The sequence below is a fragment of the Danio rerio genome, chromosome 23 (genome assembly GCF_052040795.2).
Source record: "Danio rerio strain M-AB ecotype USA chromosome 23, GRCz13ab, whole genome shotgun sequence".
Lineage (NCBI taxonomy): Eukaryota > Metazoa > Chordata > Actinopteri > Cypriniformes > Danionidae > Danio > Danio rerio.
This window is the reverse complement of record NC_141043.1, coordinates 16,352,077-16,373,762: the sequence shown is the minus strand read 5'-3', so window position 1 is coordinate 16,373,762 and position 21,686 is coordinate 16,352,077. Positions and strand designations below refer to the sequence as shown.

At 36.4% G+C, this 21,686-nt stretch overlaps 1 protein-coding gene across 14 annotated transcripts in view; it reads right to left on the bottom strand.

Moving 5' to 3' along the window:
- slc2a4rg (SLC2A4 regulator) overlaps positions 1-21,686 on the bottom strand; it is a 147,901-nt gene that overhangs the window by 62,098 nt on the left and 64,117 nt on the right. For all 14 annotated transcript variants that reach the window (XR_015523314.1, XR_015523312.1, XR_015523316.1 and 11 more), the window contains exon 3: positions 1,018-1,118. Coding sequence is in view for 2 of the 14 variants with exons in the window: in XM_087306752.1 (XP_087162878.1) it covers positions 1,018-1,118 (101 nt within the window). In the remaining 12 variants the exon portion in view is untranslated. The remainder of the gene's footprint in view (positions 1-1,017; positions 1,119-21,686) is intronic.

Genomic DNA, 21,686 nt, shown 5'->3' with positions numbered 1-21,686 from the left:
AAGACATTTAATAACTTTGTTTTCATTATTAATTTTGAGCTTAAAAAATGGCTAGATTTATGTATTATAGGCTTACTTTATAGAGAGAAGTTACAGGTGAATCGAGACTCCAGTCAGATGAGATTTCTTTCAAAGTGTCAGTGTAGAAATAAACAAAACAATAGACCTATTAGAAAATATTATAAGATTAAAATAAGAAAAAATATCAGATGGTTATTTCAGATAAACAGCACTCGGTAATACTTTGATATGCTTTTTAACTTCTTACTCGATATGAAATGCAGATTTACTGGTAGGAATGACGTCCCTCCCTACTCATGATTCTCTTTTCATATTGCTGTATGTATGGCCATTACACAGCCATAATACACTGTGATATAACCAGGTTCGTTAGTTCGTTTTGCTTTCTCACTATAATAGATCTGCCCCAGAATTCGTTTTAATTGACCCTAGACCCTTTATTCAGGTGATCTTAGACTGATTGTTTTGAGGCGGATTTAAGTGTGATTGCGGGATTCACATATGCCAAACGAACCGCACTAACTAAGCATACGAGTCAGGTTCCAAAACAAACCTCTGCACCCTGAAATGTGAAAGCATCCTGAATACAGTAATACCATAATACAATTCAAAACTGTAAAATATTTGTTTATTAATGTATTAATTTTACAGTTTAAAATAATAGGTAAATTATATGACTTACTGATCTGAATAATTGTCCGTTTGACTGTTTGAAACAGTATGGACTGGTTTCACTAGAAGTCAGTGTTTAAAATAAACCACTATTCTTGTTATTTTGTTTGGCGACAAACAAATCACACACTTCGTTAAAGCCGTTTCCTATTTAAAACATCTGAAAACAAAGAAAGCAGGAGTCCTTTAGGGCACTTCAAGAGGTTTAGAGCTTGTTTGACAAGCTGCCATTCAACATGGATTCTCTGAGAACTAACATTTAACAAAGCAATGAGTGTTAGTAAGTCAGCACAGGAGGTATAGATAGTAAGGGCAGAGTTTAACCTGAGGCGCTGGAAGAAGGGTTGAGCACCAACGGGCTGGTGGACAGTGTGGTCAGGACGGTGGCGGCCATTACTTCTTTATCAGCATGACCAGAAGGACTCCTGTTAAATGAGAAAGAGAGAGAGAGAGATTAGGTTTCTAAACCATTAGCTATATTACCATCCATATACTGTTATGTACATTTTAGGTACATAAAAATTACATACATGGTACACATACATAGTAAATAAAATAGTAACTTTGCATTTACACCGCCGCCTGGCGAGAGTGTCGGAATTTGCTTTGGCCACCCTCACAATCAAACAAGTTTACTGTTTTTTAAATTAAATAAACCAATCTTATGCTGTTTGTGTAGTGAGATATTTGTGTTCATGTTTAAGCGCTAGTCTAATTTCTGCATGCTGTTTATAGAAGATGTTCAATAACTATAATAATAATAAGTCTTCACGCTAATGGTAATTTTTGCACATTTTACATTACAAACCGAGAAACCTGCACAACAATCATCAACCTCAGCCTTTGTTTTGTTTGGGAATTAATGTGGTCTGTAGCCCAAAGTTTATTAGTCCAAATTGTCTGGAATCCTCTCAAGTGGTCGACTAAAACCTTCTGATAGGTTTCCATCGAACCCTGTTATATTTCATTACCATAAAGTTGACCTGATTTCAACTTTTTTTTGACGCCCACTTTATCCAAAACAAGCCACGCATTGAAAATTAATGACTTCTAGCTACTTTGACACTCTTAACAGTGACGAACGATAACACCAAGATGCACATTTAATCTCAAATGGATCGTAATGTTCCTGAAAAAGGCATGCAAAATCATGAAGCCAAAAGGTCTTTACAGTACAGTTTGAGAAATCCCTCAATTTAAGTTTATTGTAGTTCGCAAGTTTTCTTTTGTGGACACACACCTTACAAAACATGCATTTAAATAATAGGAGCAGAGCCTAGATGAGTTGTGTCAATAGTGTGTTGTTTTCATGTCCGAGATATTTTGCTTGACCGGTCTAATATGCTGATACTCATGAAATTTATTCCCCCACTGTTTACATTCATTCACACATACTTTATGCACATTTTTGTGTGCTTTTTACAAAAACTTGTGTGTATTTGATAGTTCACATAAAGAGAGGTTAGTTTATTATTTATGCAATGTACTTTCTGACAGAATTTCTGTGTGCTAAGAAGGGGTTAAAACTAACAAGGCTTTTCAAACACGTGTTTTGTTTGTTGTTATGGTTATTTATTAATTATGTCAGTTTCCCAGAATGTGATGATTTTCTTCTCTTGAACACATGACATTGAATTTTATAAATGAATATTTTGCATAATCTGAAATAAGAATGAATAGGCTTTCTACTGATATATCGTTTATTAGAATTGGACAAAATTTGGCCAAAATACAATCTGGATTCTGAATAAACATTAAAAAAAAATCTAAATATTGAGAAAATTGTCTTTAAAGTTAGACAAACTTAGTTCTTAGCAATGCATATTACTAATAAAAAAATAGGTTTTCATATATTTACAATAGATTTTATATATTTATTAAGTTTTGATATATATATATATATATATATATATATCAATATATCAATATATATATATATATATATATATATATATATATATATATATATATATATATATATATATATATATATATATATATATATATATATATCAATATATATATAAAACAGTGTAACATAAGACTGCTTCATGTGGTTCAGTGTCACAATTGTGTTTACAAACATCAAGAATCAGAAAGCAAGACCACATGACTCTGTTTGTCACTGCACATGTCATTTGATTTAAGGTCATTTATTATGTAGGGAAATAAAGCTACAGCGGTTTTCCCTGTCGTAGCAACTTTCATTAATTATAACTGATTGTTTGCCCCAGTTTTCTAGTTTTTGAACAGTGTAATGCATGTAATATTCCTACTTTCTCAACTTACAAATCATAAAGTTCATTCACAATGCTGCATGAAAACCAATCTTAAAGTCCACATGATATCAAAATTTACAGTGCTTATTTTGCTAGCTCACAGTGTTATTCTGTGAAGTTAATTTACGGGAAAAAACGGTTTGTTTTGATAGTCTTCAATTAAATATTGAACACTACCACGCTTGAAGTGGCAGTTCTTCTGTAAACTTTAACATTAAGGCTTTCATAGCAACTGCATATTAATACCTTCTCTAACCGTTAGTTTGCTATAAGGGAACGATTCGCCAATGAAAGCCCAGCCCACAACTCAATATTCTGTTTCAGTTGGAAGTGCATCAACATAATGAAATAAAAGTCTTCCGGCAACTTCCAGAGCACGCTTACTTTAAGTTCTAGATCAACTAAAACCGAAAACATCAAGCAAATCCAGATGTTTAGTGCTCTCTCACACCAACATAAACAACACACATCTGTTAGGTGGGCCTTGCTTTGCTCTCTCTTTAAGCCTAAGCAGCCGTTCTTTCTTTTGAGCAAGGCCGAATCCCACAGTAAACACTTCTCTAGGCCGTATTGCAGCTCCCTACTGCGCTGAACTCATCACGAGTAATGGAAAATTCCAGCACAGTAATAAACACTAGCACTCGGCCTCTGGTTTGTGCCCACACAGAACAGCTCGATTATCAGCCGTATTTATTCAGCGTGTGTGTGGGAGAGAGTTTACTCATGTTTGTAAATCAACACCAGGGTTTAGTGTGCGGCTGAATGAAATGCCCTGTTAACTGTTTAGTGTCTTGCTCACAGGTGAGACTCAGCTGTGTGTTGTTTATACAGTTATGTGCATGGTTGATGGCTGTAATATTGGGGTAAAATAGAGGAGAGAAAAAAAAAGGAAGAAATGAGGGAGATCAGAGAGAGGGGAGAGGGAATGAGTGTTAACAGACGTCATGTTGAAATATTTATGCATATAATTAAGTGGATTACCTTACATAATGATTCAACAAACAACTAGCAGAATATGAAATACATGTTGATGTAGTCAATGATGTAGGGTTGGGTCGATGGACGATGCCATCACCAACAGACATCATGATGCTAAGTCGGCATCACGATCCTCCGCCCCGGGCCCGTTACAGCAACAACCCACTCGTGAAAAGCACACACTTAGGCCCCGTTTACATTAATACGTCTTTACGTAGGCCTCTCCACACTGGGTTTTACCTAGCATTTCTAAACAGCTCTCCATTCACACAATACCGCTGAAAATGTGTCCACACGATCACATGACAATGCACACACACACTCTGGTACACGCTCCAGTGGTATGCGTGCAAGTCTAAGCTCCAGGCAGTCAGCGGGGGCTTCGAGCACAAAGCCCCAAAGAGCAGTACACATCGGACAGTTTATCAAGGATGTACTGCTGGATCGGGTCAAACGATAGTTGTTAAACTTGATATTTAATTCATCTTGTCTTTATCTAACGACTCTTCTGTCTTTTGAAAATATCAGGTAATGTGTCACTTTAATCTTTCGCTTTCACGCTTGTACCTAGTAATTTTAGAGAAACCCTCAGATACTGTTGGTTGGTTGCTGTTTGTGGACGCCATTATAACGACACAGACCACTCTGCATATTCATACCAGTTCTGCGGAAAAAGTGATGGACAGGTGGTAATTTGTGTGTAAAATTTATTTATTTATTTATGATTTGTTTGAGACAAAAACAAATACTATGTGGGTCAGGTAGTTGAAATGGTAGGCTACAAATAATTAATTCATTATGAATTCCTTAATTATTCATAAATAATTAATTCACCACCTCCTGTGATGAAGATGCCTTCATACATCACAATGTTTCATATTATACATCATACGACGCCAAATAGGTCGACATCGCCCAACCCTATTCTAATATATTTTAAATTTGTCTTTTGCCAATTGGAAATATTGTCCTTTTTGTACAGAGGGATTGTTCTATGAAATTTATGTATTTTATATACAGTTGAAGCCAGATTTATGAGCCCTCCTGAATTATTAGTCCTCCTGTTTATTTCCCCCACAAATTCAGTTTATTTCTGTTTATTTTTTTTAGCACATTTCTAAACATAATGGTTTGAATAACTAATTTCTAATAATGGATTTATTTTATTTTTGCCATGACAGTAAATAATATTTTACTAGATTTTTTTCATGACACTTTTATACAGTTTAAGTGACATTTAAAGCAAACATGCTAATTTTACACAGAAATGCCCAGCCAAGACTCAAACCAGCAACCTTCTTGCCGTGAGACGACAGTGCTAACCACCGAGCCACCGTATCACCGCTGTTTTCAAATAACGTTTATTTTAGATTTCAGACATTTAAATGGAAGGAAGTTGTGCAAAACATAATTTAGTCTTTTCTTCTCCCAATAAAACAGCCGAGTAGTTTTAGAGTAGATGATACATTTACATGTTGTAAATCCAGCAGCTCTAATCTCTCCTCTGCAGTGCAGACAACCATGGCAGCGCCAATCACGTATCATAGATTAAATAATATGATAATTATTCATTAATACATGCTTTTACGCATATTTAATAATTGGAATGTCAGATATTTCACAATATATTTAGGAAATTTGTAACAGAGGTGTGAACCTACAGTGGTTCGGTTACAATTATTACATCATCGGTTTTGTTCAATTCGATATCTCAGTTCATCAGGGTGCATTGACCATGCATTCCATACACAATTTTATATTTAATTCACAGCACAATCTTATATTAAAATCTATAAATATATTTATATGAATAGATTAGTTGTAATACAATTTTGCCCTTTAATACAAAAAGTCAGATAAAAACTACCCTTAAAAACTCAAGGGGCTCTTTTTTGACAATCCATGCGCAAAATCCAAATCGCAGGGTGCAAAAACATTAAGGGCGTGTCAGAATACACTTTTGCTATTTTTTGGACGGAAAAATCTGCTTTGTGCTGTGGCGCATTGTCTAACAGAGTTGAGCTTATTCTCTTAATGAGTTATAGGTGTGTTTTGAGAATAAACCAATATATCAGCTCATCTCCCATTCCCTTTATGAGTCAGTTGCGCCGCTCTATAGCGCATTTGCTATTCACATGGCGGACTTTGTAAGTGGAAAAACTGAATGCTTCACTAGAGAGAAAACAGTTAAACAGAGCATCTACAGCACAGGAATGAGAGATAAGCCTCCTCATTCTTTACTTTCACTTTCACTCTCGTGGATAGGGAAACGTGTAGTATGCACAGACATCCATTAGCCTATACATAATTAATTTACATAATAATTTACATATACATAAATAAAAGCCCAAAGATTTGTTTTAAAAATATTTCTAAATTTAGTTCTAATTACCAACAAATGAATAAATGAACATTAATCACAAAGTGTGTTCAAAAAACGGAGTTAAATCCAATTACACATGCTGTGCCCCATATGGTCTAAAACCTGACAGGTGGACAAATTTAAGCTAATAACATTATACAAAAGCAAATTGAAAAAGCCCCCTGAGATAAAAAAAGGCATGAAAGTATGGTTTTTATATTTATGTAGAAAATAATAATTTTTGTAATATTTTAATCCTTGACGCAGTGGCGCAGTGGCCTTCTCGCCTCAAAGCAAGAAGGTCGCTGGGTCGCTGGTTCGATCCTCGGCTCAGTTGGCGTTTCTGTGTGGAGTTTGCATGTTCTCCCTGCCTTCGCGTGGGTTTCCTCCGGGTGCTCCGGTTTCCCCCACAGTCCAAAGACATGCGGTATAGGTGAATTGGATAGGCTAAATTGTCCATAGTGTATGAATGTGTGTGTGTATGAACGTGTGTGTGGATGTTTCCCAGAGATGGGTTGAAGCTGGAAGGGCATCCGCTGCGTAAAAAATGTCAGCTGAGCCGAGGTTCGAACCAGTGACGCGAGGCGACAGCACTACCTACTGCCATTTACAGCAAATAAACAAACGTAATTATCCTGCTCACTTTCTGAGCATTGATGAGAGTTCTTACACACATATGATTGGTCACACGCTTAACAGAAAGGGCTGCGATTGGCTCTAACGTTATGGCGCTGTTTACAGATGAGTGACACTGATAAACGTCAGTGGCGATTGCAGCTGATCCATGATTGACGCGGTGGAGAAAACTCGCTCTGCAGACATGCCCTTGTGTCTGAATCTAGAAGTATCGCTGTAACAGCAAGCAGCAGAGGAAATGTTATGCCAGCAGGTCAAAGGGCCACAGTGAGAGAAAGAGAGAGAGAAATGGAGTTTACTTTCAGTTTCTCTATAGCATTGAAATGGGGGCTTCTGCTGTAACTTCACTGTCAGTGAAAGACTGTCCATCAAACACACATGCAGTTAACTGTGCACAGTTTGTGTGTTTTTAAGTAGCTGGAGCATTTTAATTACTTGCGCTCACCTCCTTCGCTATAGTAAGCTACAATGTATCGCATATGAGATGAATGACGTCAGTACGTAATAACTGCTTATGATAAATTACTGAATCGATACCGAATTGTCCGCGTCTGCATCGGTGCATTGAAGAAACAATTAATTTTGACACCCTTACCAAATTTGTAAATATTTGCAGAAAAAAGAGGGGGGAAAATCAACAAAACACCATATATAGATAAATCAATGTGCTGTGGTGTGTCATGAGATCATGCATGCGATCATGTGATCAAAACAGAATAATCGGCATGAAAATGTTAAAATTACTGTCAAATTAAAAATGTGGGGGGTCAACAGAATGGTTTAAAACATATATGTGAAAGGATTAACGTCCAATTCACACGGAGCATCAGCACCAATGTTCCTATTCACTTTGAAATGGTGGTCAGGTGTTGTAGAACTGCATTGTGGTTCCGTCGGCGCCGCTTCAGTGGCATTGCTCGCTGCAGAAGTTAGGAACTTTTTCAACTTTTCAAGCATAAACAGACGCGGCAACCAATCAGATTGCTTTATGCATATACACCAGCTCAGACAGTATTTGATTGCGGACTAATTTCATTGACTGAAGCTGCTATGATGATCGCGTCAGCCCCAATTTCACACACGCCCTCTGTCAAGCGTTGACGCTGAAGACCCATGTGAATCAGGCGTAACATACAAAAACCATTATGAATATTTTTAAGTAAATAACAAACCTGAAGCTATAAATATTTTAATCAAAAACCTCAAAAACACACAAATAATCCGTTAGAGTTAAATTACAAAAATAAAATAAATGAGAAATGTATTTAAATGAATTGAAATGAAAAAAGCGCACAATGAAATTACGAAATCTATTTAAACTAATTAAAAAAATAAGATGAAAACTCAAAAGCTAAAGACATTATTTAAAATAAAAAATATTAAAGTATTCTCAAGGGGCCTTTACATTGCACACAATAAACGACAAGCAACAGACCGGAAGTCATTCATTTCCAATGGAGAATAGTCCAGGAGCTGCGTGGAGTTCAGAGCATCTCCATATGTGGAAAATTAAAATCCGATTTAAGCTGTGGATCCGTTGAAATATTTGAACTCCTGGACGACTGGATATGATGTATTCCAGTGTTGTACAAGCAGGTCAGTGCACGCAAGATGACAAATACTGTTTTTTTTTAAGTAGGAAAAAAGTTTATATTAAAAATTGTATTTATATTAATAAACGAGTATAAATTTTTTTTTTTAAATTATGTTGTCTCCACATTCCCTACAAATTTTTAGCAGTCTATGAGTTTATTGCATTCATCCAACCATGGTGAACACACAGAGAATAAAGGCTCTTGCTTTTGCACTCCTTTATTTCGGACACTGCGAAAACAGATTCTCTCCCATGGTGCACAACAAAACAGAAAATTCTGTGCAATAGCCACAAGGGGGTGTATTCTGACAGTCGTGTCCAAATGTCATGGTCAGTGAAAAGGCGGCTTCATTCATTCATTTTCCTTCGGCTTAGTCCATTTATTCATTAGGGTTCAGGAAATGAACCACCATTAAAGTATACCGAAGTGTATAAATAATTCAAAACTATATTTCAATAAAAAATAAATAAAATTTTTGTATATTCGTCAAACTATTTTTTTGTAGGACGTGGGAATACTTTAAGAGCTATACTTTGTTTTTTAAATATATATTATTTTAAAGTTTGACAGCTCCTGTTTTCAGTGAAAATGAGAAAAAATGCATAATTGAGAATCTGCTAAAAATCTTTAAAATAATTCATAGAAAAGGTTTGAAATTATACGGGATTTACTGAATACAATGTTATTATTATTATTATTATTATTATTATTATTATTGTTGACTAGTTGCTCCATGTAAAAGTCAGCTACCCCTTTCAACACTGGTAATTATGTAATGTTTGAGCCATGCTGGAGAATGACGGCTTACAGAGAAGCAGTGGTAATGAGATTCTTCCTTTCGTCTGATCCTCCACCCTCTACAGCAGCACTGATCTGAGACCAGAACGCGACACAATGCTGAACTGTGTCTCCGTGTTATATAATTTTAAAAATCCCACTCGCACTCCCTCATATTCTCTCATAATTTCATGAAATATGCTCTCTCTGCCCGACACACTCATGCGCACACACATTTCTACCTCCCGCCTGCTTTGGCAACCCAACCAGAGCAAACTGGTTTGGAGTCGCTCAAAAAGCCAAGCCCAGAGACTTGGCAGGCCTGTCAAACTTTTTTTTCCTTTATCTGGGTCAACATCCAAAAATCTTTCTATCACTGGAGGAAAAAAAATAAAGCAAACCATGGATTAGAAGCAGACATAAGAAGCATCAATAAAAGAATGAAGTTTTGCCTCATTTTTAAAAGGAAAGAAGAGCGAGGAATGACAAAGACAGAGTTTTGGAAAAAACACAATTTTGGAAAAGAGGATAGGAGAAGCTATCTGCTTTTGCATTTATTAAAGACTGCATGTGTGTGTGTGTGTGTGTGTGTGTGTGTGTATTCTTATGCAAAAAATAAATTTTATCATCCTCCTCTTCATCCAGAGACTATTTGGATCAGGACTTTTAAAGACAGAAGTGCAAACATACATCACTCAATATAAGCTCCACACATTTGCACATATTTATATGCATTTGTACAGATATTATGATTTTATACTGTACATAACTGTATATTCGAACCAATGACTGTAAAAATATGGACAATGCAAAAGCGCCTTATCCCATTGAATGGTTTGAAGGCAAAACACCTCATGACAGGTACAAACAGTCGCAAAAGACTGCTGAAATTAGAGCCTGGGTATATATATATATATATATATATATATATATATATATATATATATATATATATATATATATATATATATATATAGGCTATAATAAGGATATATATATATATATATATATATATATATATATATATATATATATATATATATATATATATATATATATATATATATATATATATATATATATATGTATATATATATAGGCTATAATAAGGATATATGTTGGATATAATAAGGATATATATATATAGGATATAAATATAAAGGATTAAAATATTACAAAACATATTATTTTCTAGCCAACATAAATATAAAAACCATACTTTTTATGCCTTCTTCATCTCGGGGCTTTTTCAGTTCATTTATGACCATTTGCTTTTGTATAATGTTATTATTATTATTAGCAGTATTATTTATTATATGCATATTTATATTTGTTTAATTAAAAACAAGCTAAGATTTGCCCACCTGGTTTTAGACCATATGGGGCCTAGCATGTGTATTAGAATATAACTCAAGGTTACACTTCGTTATTATTGTTCATTAAAATTCGTTTGCTGGTAATTATAACTGAATTTAGAAATAGCTTTGAAACCAATATTTGCACTTAACAAACAAAATAAATAATTTATAGTCTAATTGATGTCTGTGCATACAAGGTTTCCCTATCCACAAGAACGGAAGTGAAAGTACGCCTAAATAATGAGGAGGCTCATCTCTCATTCTCAGCTGTAGATGCTCTGTTTAACTGTTTTCTTGCTAGTGAAATGCTCAGTTTTTCCACTTACACTTACTTTACGTCATGTAAATAGCAAATGCGCTAAGGCACAACGCAACCGACTCTTAAAGGGAATGGGAAATGAGACTCTGATTGGTTTATTCTCAAAACACACCTCATTAGACAATAAGCTAAAACCTTTTAGACCATACGCCCTGGCTCAAAATGGATTTTTCTGTCCTTATATTAGCAAAAGTGGATTCTGACATGCCCTAAATGCGTTTGCGCCCTGCGCTTTGCGCTTTGCACTTTGCGCATGGATCGTCAAAATAGAGCCCGAAGCGTTCAGTTTTTTCACTTACAAAATTCGACATGTAAATAGCAAATGCTATGGTGTGACGCAACTGACTCTTAAAGGGAATGGGAGATGAGACTCTGATTGGTTTATTCTCACCTATAACTCATTAAGAGATTAAGTTGAACCCTTTTAGACCATGTGCCACGGCGCAAATCGTATTTGTCCGTCCTTATATTATCAAAAGTGGATTCTGACACACTCTTTTTGCTTTTGCGCCCTACGCTTTGCACTTAAAAATTCAAATAAGAGCCCTTAAAGTTTACTATCTGACCCTGAGCAGAACCAATATGGCCGTGCATCTTCCAAACTGCTTCTTCAAGATGTAAAAAGTAACATGCTGCAATAATTAGGATTTAAAAAACTGTAAATCCACACACTGGAAATGATTTGTAACAGAGATGATATCACAGACTACCAGGAGTTTTCTCTGAACGTTTCTCTCTCACACACACCGCCTGCTTTCCTGCCTTCCCGCTTCTCCACGCTTTTCCCGAAAAAGCTCTTTTATCACATTCAGCTGTATGATTCATGTGCTACCATATTCACACACACACACACACACACACACACACACACACACACACACACACACACACACACACACACACACACACACACACACACACACACACACACACACACACACACACACACACACACACATTCATAAACACACTGAGAGGGGCTTAGTAAATCTGTGAATGTGTGTTTGTGATAAATGAGATTTACTGGAATCTATAATCCAGCGCTTGTGTCAAACTTAAGAGTGTGTGTAACAATAAGCCACATCCTCTAATCATTCTGGTCAATTGCACCTGTCTAACACTGAATGAATGAGTCGAACAACACAACACTAGGCAAGTCCCATTGACACACACACTGTAAAAATGGCTGTCATTTTAATGATAAAATAACGTAAAAAATGCTACAGTAAAAAATCTGTAGCAAGAGTTTACTTAATAAATACAGTAAATAACCATAAAATATATGCCCACACCCACCGTGGAATCATCTTTTTATCAAAATCAGAACATTCTTACCAGGCTGTGGATCAAAGTTAATAATATTGAAAATAATCTACCATTTCTTACCCAGACCATTCGTTTCGTTTCACAAGACCTCAGTGTGTTTCTTCGAGCAAAGCCTATTGATTTGGACTTTATTTTTATTGGTTTATTTTTAACCTGAAAACCTGTAACCATTGACGTCTATATGAGAATCACCAAGGACCATGAATTCATCTCAGAGTAACCTATCATATACCCGGTGCAAAATGTGTATGGCGTGATTTGTTAATATTTTCAGACCAGTGTAACGGTCATTTTTGCACCATGCTGTTTAAATAGCAAATTCATTTGCGCCACTTTGGACTTATGGTCGTGCTTATCTATAAAGGAGGTGTGTAAGGCACATTGATGGAGCGTTGCTATTTTGAGGAACTGAAATAGACAGCGCCATTGACCAAGTAAAAGCAGGTCTAAAATCCAGCGCAAAGCACAATAGTTATGCATCCAAGCTTACACATTCCTTAATACACACAGGATGTACAGAAATACATAAATATCTTTACATATAAAAAGAATAAAGGATTAAATTGATACAAAAATTATTATTTTTTATATAAAAAATAAAAAAACACTGCCTCTGTGCCTCATGTCGGGGGGTCTTTTTCCAGTTTATTCATGACAATTTGCATTTGTATAATGTTATTATTATTAGCAATATTATTTATTATATGCATATTCATATTTGTTTTATTAAAAACAAAGTTTAGATTTGTCCACCTGTCAGGTTTTGGTGATGTCTGCATCACCAAATGGGGCCTAAGAATAGGATGTGTTTTTGGATATAACTCACTTCACCACACTTCATTATTATTGTTCATTTGTTAGTTTGCAGGAAATTACAACTGAATTTAGAAATAGTTTTGAAACAAATCTTAACGCTTAACAAACTAAATTAATTATGTAGGCTAATGAATGTCTTCAGAGGAGTGCGCACAACACCGCTTCCTAATCCATAAAAGTAAAGGAGTAAAGTAAAGAGTAAAAGTAAAGTAAATTAATTCATTCTTTATCCACGCTACAGATGGTCTGTTTTACTGTTTTCTCGCTAGTGAAGTGTTTAGGTTTTCCTCAAACAAAATCTACCATGTAAATAGCAAATGCACCATGGTGCAAGGCAACTGTGAGAATGCCTCTTAAAGGGACTGTGAGTTAAGAGTCTGATTGGTTTAATGCACGTTACACTCAAAACACACACATAACTCTGCTAGACCATGCGCCGGGGCACATTGTGTATTTTTCTGTTCTTAAAAGAGCAAAAGTGGGTTCAGACATGCCCTTAAAGGTGCAGTAGGTGATTGTCTTAAAAAAAAAAATTTGTTGTGCTGGTTGAAAGTTTCTTCACATTGCAATAGTTCTTATTAAAGTAATTGATCTAAATGTATTTTTATATTCTGGGTAAGGCCAAAACTTAAAAATTGTTCATCCAATTAAAATAATGTCGGGTCGACAATTCCCATAATTCTGATAAGTAGCCCAAACAGTCTGTCAGCAAATGCAGATTTGAGCTACTGCGCACCTGTTTGTACGGAGCTCTGCCGTTTGTGCATATACATGCTGCGCGTTCATACGAGAGAGCGTGAACGTGAGAGTGAGCAGTACAATATGCTGAATCAAAATTTTTTAAAACTCTGAATCAATATTACAGTTACTTTTTTATGCTGGAGGAAGGACAACATCCTGGATGAAGTATTTCTCTTAGACAGGTAATGTTATGCTTTAAAACTATTTTTGTCACGCAGATCTGATGTAGATTGAGTTGCTATGAATGGGTTATCTGCACTGAAGTGTTGTTCAGCCACTAAAATCTCTCAGTAAAAGATTAATGGGACTATTTACAGTTTCATAAGTTCCTTTTACAGCATCGATAATGCCGGTAATTTTATTTAGTTTAACAACAAAACACAAGTAAATAGTGCTTTTCCACCTAGCCTGCTCTACTGAGATGAAGTTGGTTTTATATTCACATTGGTTCATTTTTGAACAATGACAGCCTGTGACACGCTCCTTATAGTGTTTACCGCTACTCTGAATATTCGGTCTGAAATAGCATGTAAGTATGGCTTAGTAGTGAGTGTAATTTCTGCACGCTGCTAGTCAAGTTTTATCTTTAGCTCTAGCTCAACACATGAAAGAGGATTCTGCTGTCATCTTTAAGGTGCACGCTCGTGTTTTAAGGGGGCGTGGCTTTGGACAGCAGGGGAGGGACTGTGTTTCAGAGATTTATGCTAACAGGCTAGATTGTAGGAGATCACCTTCTGCACCTTTAATGCTTTTGCGCCATTAGCTTTAGACTTTGCGCTTAGATCCTTAACATAGAGCCCAAAATCTTCTTTAGTGTTATACTGAAGAAAAAAAGTCACCTACATTTTGGATGACCTGTGGGTGAGCAGATCAACAGATCAATTTCTTGTTTGGGTAAATTATTACTTTAAAATGATCATTTTCAACCACTTTTAATGACAATAAACTTCCATAATGGAGAGCTGTAATTGAAAGCAGCTTTTAATAGTTAAATATTGATAAAGCAGTAAATAATCTATTGTATAAATAATATATATATATATATATACATATATATATATATATATATATATATATATATATATATATATATATATATATATATATATATATATATATCAAGTAATTGAATTGAGTGATAAATTTTAATTCCTTATATATATATATTTTTTTACCAATTTCTGTTAAACAGAAAGAATTTCTAAACATAAAAGTTTTAATAAGTCATTTCTAATAACTCATTTATTTTATCTTGACAATACATCACAGTTTACTAGATATTTTTCAAGATACTAAAATTCATCTTAAAATGACATTTAAAGGCTTAACTAGATTAAGTTAATTAGGCAAGTTATTATCATAAGGCAAGTCATTGTATAATGATGGGTTGTTTTGTAGAAAATGAAAAAAATGATTAAGGTGCCTACTGAAATTGACCCTAAAAAGGTGTTTTAATTAAATTAAAATTAAATTAAATTAAAAATTTTGATTTTGATTTCAGCTGAAATAAAACAAATAAGACTTTCACCAAAAGAAAAGTTATTACAGGAAATACTGTGATCATTTACTTCCTTCAAATGTTATTTGAAATAGAATTACCAATTCACAGGAGGGCTAATCATTTTGTCCTCAAGTGTATTTATTCTAATATCCAAGCACTGCTCTTAGCTACTTTGACATATACACGAACAATTTATTACTGTAAAAGGTTTTTGCTAACTTTTTTTTTCTCCCAAAGTGAACCAAAAAGTAACTTTGTTGTAACAATATCAGGTCTTGCTGTTCATGCTGACAGTAACTCGATCACTGGACTGCACAAATTAGCCTTGGCCTCATGAATTGTGCGTTAGTCTGGCCGCAGGGCCCACATGTATTCCCGCTTCTCCGGTCACATTCCTCAAATCTGAGTCCCACAACTCTAAGGAAATGAAGAAAAGATCATGATTGAAGAGAGCATCTCTGCTTGCTTTTTTTCCTCTTGGTTAGCTCTAGGTTATAAAAGCTGAGAAACACAGCTGTGGTTTGTGCTATGTTACAGCTTGTGCCATTGTTTGCTGCGATGACAGTTTTGTGGCGGCTTGTTGGAAACAGATTTATTTTAGCCAATTCTGGTGAGAGGTGGTTTTTGGAAATGCAAATAAACTTTTCTCTTTGATCATGAAAGAACATGAACAATAAGATAATATCTCAGTCAATATACAGTTAAAAGAAAAGTTATCCCAAACTGCAAATATGCTTTTTTTCTTAACTTCATGTTGATCCAACCCTGAAAGATATTGTGAATTTTTGAGGAGTACTCTCTGTTCTTTTTAATATAAATAAGGTTAATGAAGACAGAAACCTTCAAGCTTCAAAAAGTAAGCAAAAGAGTCAAGTATCATAACAGTGGTTCATGTAGTTCATGCACTAAATGATTGGGCAAATAAAATAAGAAGGGCACAAACTAAAATACCTTTAAAGGAAACATAAGACTGTTCTAGAAAGCGGGTAAGACAAAAACAGACGCCAAAAAAATAAAAAAACAACAAGTAAATAACAGGGTGAGAATATGGTAAAATCTGAAAATGTGACGAAAAATCAGACGAAAGATTGCCTTTTTCTGGATTGCTTTTTAAAACACTGTCGGTTGGGTTTAGGGAAGTGGGTGGGCGGGTCAATTGTTGCCTTTTAAAACATTATTGGTTGGGTTTAGGGAAGGAGGACGGTGGGTCAGTTGATCATTCATTCAGTTAGTCAGTTAGTCGACAGTGGCCTCTGGTGGGTTTACGCGAGAACACCAGGCACGAATGGAGAAATTTAAGATCTGAAAAAGCGTACACAGCGCCCTCTGGTGGATTCACGAAACAAACTGTACTAAAACTTACCTCTTGGGACGCATTTGGCGCTCTCCAAAAATGTATATAGAAGTACATTTTCAGAATGAGCCTGGGTTGCTTAAAGGAAACCTTTTATGCAAAAATCACATTTATAATGAGAATATACACAACTGTGTGGCAGCAGTGTGTGAATATATCCAGCCTTTGAAGGTAAAAAAAAATAATTCTATTTAATCAACTTTGATGAAAACAGTCTGCAGAAACATTTTGGTTGACATTTTCCCTTTGCATGTATCATCACAGCCGGAAAGCCCCACCTATTAGTGACAATCTCTTTCATATTAGCATAACTGAGAATAACAGATAACTGAGAAGCAGCCGTTCACTATTAAGAGTTTTCACAAAGTTTTAGTATACATAAAATGAACACCGTAATCTCCATAGACTTCCTTCTTCTGAGCCACTTCATTTGACATTTTCAGTTATTCACAGGACTAATGTTAGTCATGCTATGAAGATTTATGGGTGTTTGTAACTCCGCCCTCTTTTGAAAAGAAGCCATGGAGCACAGTCTCATTTGAATTTAAAGCAACTGTAGCCGCTGAGGCAGGGCAGAGAGCTGTGACGAGGCGTGTGACAGGAGTGCTAATTACCAACACCTGCATGCATCACCTGTTTCAAATCTCACAGAAGAGCTCTGGGTGTTAAAAGGAGGAGAGACAGCAGTGGAAGATGAGAGAGAGGACCAGGCCTGGACATTTTATGTTTTGCTTTTGGTTTCAGTTTGACGGCAGTCTTCGTGAGAAACTGCCATCGGTTTGTTTTATTTTCTCATTAGAAATTATTTTAAAGATTGTTGGTTCTCCGCCTTCTTCCGATGGCCAGGAGGCCATCTAACTTCATCATGGCCCGTTTTTACTGAGTGGTATGGTATGATTCGGTATGCTTTAATGGCCGTTCCCACTGTCAAAAGGTAACAAAACGTGAACTGTACTGTACCAGTTTTTGGGTACCGTTTCCAAAGGGTACCTAGCACAACAAAAGGGTACCAAAAGGAGGAGCCAGTTATAATCAAAACATGTTCCAAGAAAGTTTAGTAATGAACATTTATACAGAAGTATTTATGTGTATAAAGCATTTGTTTTGTGAGAAGTGCTTCTCAAATGATATGAAAGACCTATACAGCTTTACTTTGACGTTATCTCGAGTGAGAATGATGTTGACTGAAACTTTCTGTTATACACCACGTCTACCAAAAGGCCTGATAAAGATTACCTGCACCGTATCGTACCGTACTTGACCACTGGAAATGATGCATTACAGTGATCGCCAGGCTTGGTTCTCTCTCTCATTTTCCACTGCTGTCTCTCCTTCTTTTAACATCCATAGCTCCTCCGTGAGACTTGAAACAGGTGAGGCCTGCAGGTGTTGGTAATTAGCACTCCCATCACCCACCGCGTATGCCTTCACAGCTCTGAACACTGCCTCACTCCATAAAGCGACAGTCACCAAAATGGCACAGCTTGGATCAAAGCCTTTCAAAGAGTTACTGTATAAAACATTTTGTGTGTGGTATTTTGAGCTGAAACATCACATACACACTCTGGGAACATCTAGAAATTTAATTTTAAATCTTATAAAAAAAGGGGCATAATAGGTCAAATTCAAATATGCTAAATTCACATATCATAAGTGGTAAACATAAAACCAAACAAAGCCAAACATAAATTCATTCATTCATTCATTTTGGTTTGGCTTAGTCGCTTTATTCATCAGGGGTCGCCACAGCAAAATGAACAACCAACTATTCCAGCATATGTTTTACACAACGAATGCCCTTCCAGGTGCAACCCAGTACTGGGAAACAACCATATACACTCATCCACACACATACACTACGACCAATTTAGTTTATTCAATTTACCTATACCACATGCCTTTGGACAGAGGGGGAAACCTAAGAACCCGGAGGAAACCCACGCGAAGAACATACTAACTTCACTCAGAAATGCCAAGTAATCCAGCCCGGACTCAAACCAGTGACCTTCTTGCGGTGAGGCAACAGTGCTAACCATTGAGCCAAAACATAAATCAAACAAACAAAAGTATTTAGCAGTTTGTCATATAAATTACTGCTCTCATTACTGCCAGATCTTTAAAAAATGCATGTGAGAGTCTGCAGCCCGTCTCCAAATGCCCTTATCAATGAGTCCATGTGACTTAATCAGATTTGGATGAAGCTCATTTCAAAGAACCTCATGTGAAACTGGAAAGTTTGTGTGTGCTCGTGTGGTAATACAGCTCAGTGTGGCAGTACAGGAATATGTATGAAGAACATTTTAATCTGTGTGTTCTTGTTATGAATGTGTGAAAACAAATTAAGCAAACGTGTAAGATTTTTCTGTGTGTGTTTGTGTGTGAAGGAGCAGGCAGTGAGAAGCACAGCTAACACTCCCACGCATCCGAGCTTCAGTCTCCGCCCTGCTGGCTTGTAAGTGTGCGTGTAAAAGTGTGTGTGTGTTTTCTCCTCTGCTCTGAGCAAGGCCTGGCTGCACATGTTCACTGATAGAAGCTGAAGTAAACAGAAGCGGCTCTGCCTGATAGCACTCCAGAGAGAGGCTCCATTACAAACCAACAGCCGCCATTGGCTGGAGAGACGCCAAAAACTTGTCGACACACACACATATACACACACACAGAGAGAGAGAGAGAGAGAGAGAGAGAGAGAGATAGAGAGACTTGCACTAGATCTCTGCCCTGTCATGAACATAATTATTTCAGTTGCATTAAATCTCAACTCTTGGTGTCACGGTGGCACAGTGGGTAGCACGATTGCCTCACAGCAAGAAAGTCACTGGTTCGAGTCTCGGCTGGGTCAGTTGGCATTTCTGTGTGGAGTTTGCATGTTCTCCCTGTGTTCACGTGGGTTTCCTCCGGGTTTCCACCACAGTCCAAAGACATGCGTTACAGGTGAATTGAATAAGCTAAATTGGCCGTATTGTATGTGAGTGTGTGCAAGACTTTGTGAGTATTTCCCGGTGTCAGGTTGCGGTTGGAAGGGCATTCACTGTGTAAAACATATGCTGGATAAGTTGGCAGTTCATTCTGCTGTGGCGACCCCTGATTAATAAGGTAACTAAGCTGAAAAGAAAATGAAGGAATTATGGAATGAATGAAAACCTATGTTGACTTCCTAATTCTGTGAAGCCCCTCCCTCAGAAATACACCATGGGCTCTGATTGGTCAGCTGGTCCAGTGCGTTTCTGATTCACTGAATCAGTGCATATTAAATATGCTGTATGTAGGATTGACACCTAGGGTTTAACTAGATATTGCAGTCTAAATTCAAAATATTTAATATGGTTTGTACACCCCGACCATATAGATGTACAGACATCAAATAGTGGTGACAGTGTGCATAGTATACACAATAACAAGGTTCACCTTTCGCAGCCTCGCAGTTTTATGGATTTTTTAGTTTTTAGTGAAATTAGCTTTTTTTTTTTTACAGCACATTGTGTTCTGTGTCCTGATTTGCTGTAGACCACTGTCAATCATTCTCCTTCGTGCTGTGTCTCCTGTATAGTACAGAGTGCATTCAGCTTGCCAAATTTACATAAATCTTCAATCGCTCGCAGTGTCAGTGTTACTCTGAAGTGCTCTACTGTGTGTTTGTAAGTTATCTCACAAACAAACCCCACAAAATCGATGACCCAAACAAAGGCACATGTGCAGAGAAAGATGCTAATCATAGCACAATAAGTTGGACTTCTGGACATTCTAAAGGTAGAAGTTACGCGACTGTAGGGTGCTATTACAGAATAAATCAATCTCCAGATCATTACATAAAGGAGGAATATAACATAAGGATAACAGCAGCAATGAGTTTCAGCAAAGATGCAAAAAGTGTCCACAACAAGATGCATACTTTTGCGTTTTGTCAGTTTAGTGGATAATTCATACAAACTCATGCAAGTTCAATCATACAAAGAAGGCGTGGCACCAAACCCAACCGCCATTAAGGAGACGAGCAAATCATTCTAAGTTGTTTGAAAGAAATCACACAAATTCATAAAATTGTGACACTAAATCAAAAAGTAACTAATTACTATGAGATAGCGTGATATGATACAAGATGCAGAGTGTCAGAGCAGAGCTCATTAATAATCATTACCATTCCAAATATGGTCAATAGTGAGCTTTCTTGAGTTATAATTGAGCACATTGAGCACATTTCTGCACTTACCACATACTTACTATGCAGATGTCAGAGAACGATTTAACTTATTGAAACAATGCACTCTACAGCACCTTTATTTTGACAAGTTTAAGGGCTTTTTTTGAAATTTCAAAATAAACCTATATTTTGATATTCATTCATTCATTCATTTTTTTGTCGGCTTAGTCCCTCTATTAATCCGGGGTCGCCACAGCGGAATAAACCGGCAACTTATCCAGCAAGTTTTTACACAGCAGATGCCCTTTCCAGCTGCAACCCATCTCTGGGAAACATTCACAAACACACACACACTCATACACTATGGCTGGACAACTTTGCTCTCAAATGTCAATCATGTTTACACACACTAGAAGTTTCTCTGTGGGTCCAGACTTGTGTGAGCAACCGCCATCTTTAAAAGTGCCTTAAGAAACACTGATCAAACCGGCTTGACTGTGTGGTGTGATAAAGAGCAAACAATATAAAGAAAAGCAATGTGAAAAAACCTGCAGTGAATAAGTCTTCTGTGCTTGTGGTTAGATAGTAAACAGATAATATTTATCTGTGAGGACTGTCATTCTCTCTCTCTCTCTCTCTCTCTCTCTCTCTCTCTGTGTGTGTGTGTGTGTGTGTGTGTGTGTGTGTCTGTTTACATGACTGGGTGGATGTGGGTCATATCACTATTTATAACCAGCCCATGTGTGTGTGTGAGTGAGAGTGTAAATAAGGTAAGCACTGTCACCCCACATGACAGATGGAGACACACACACA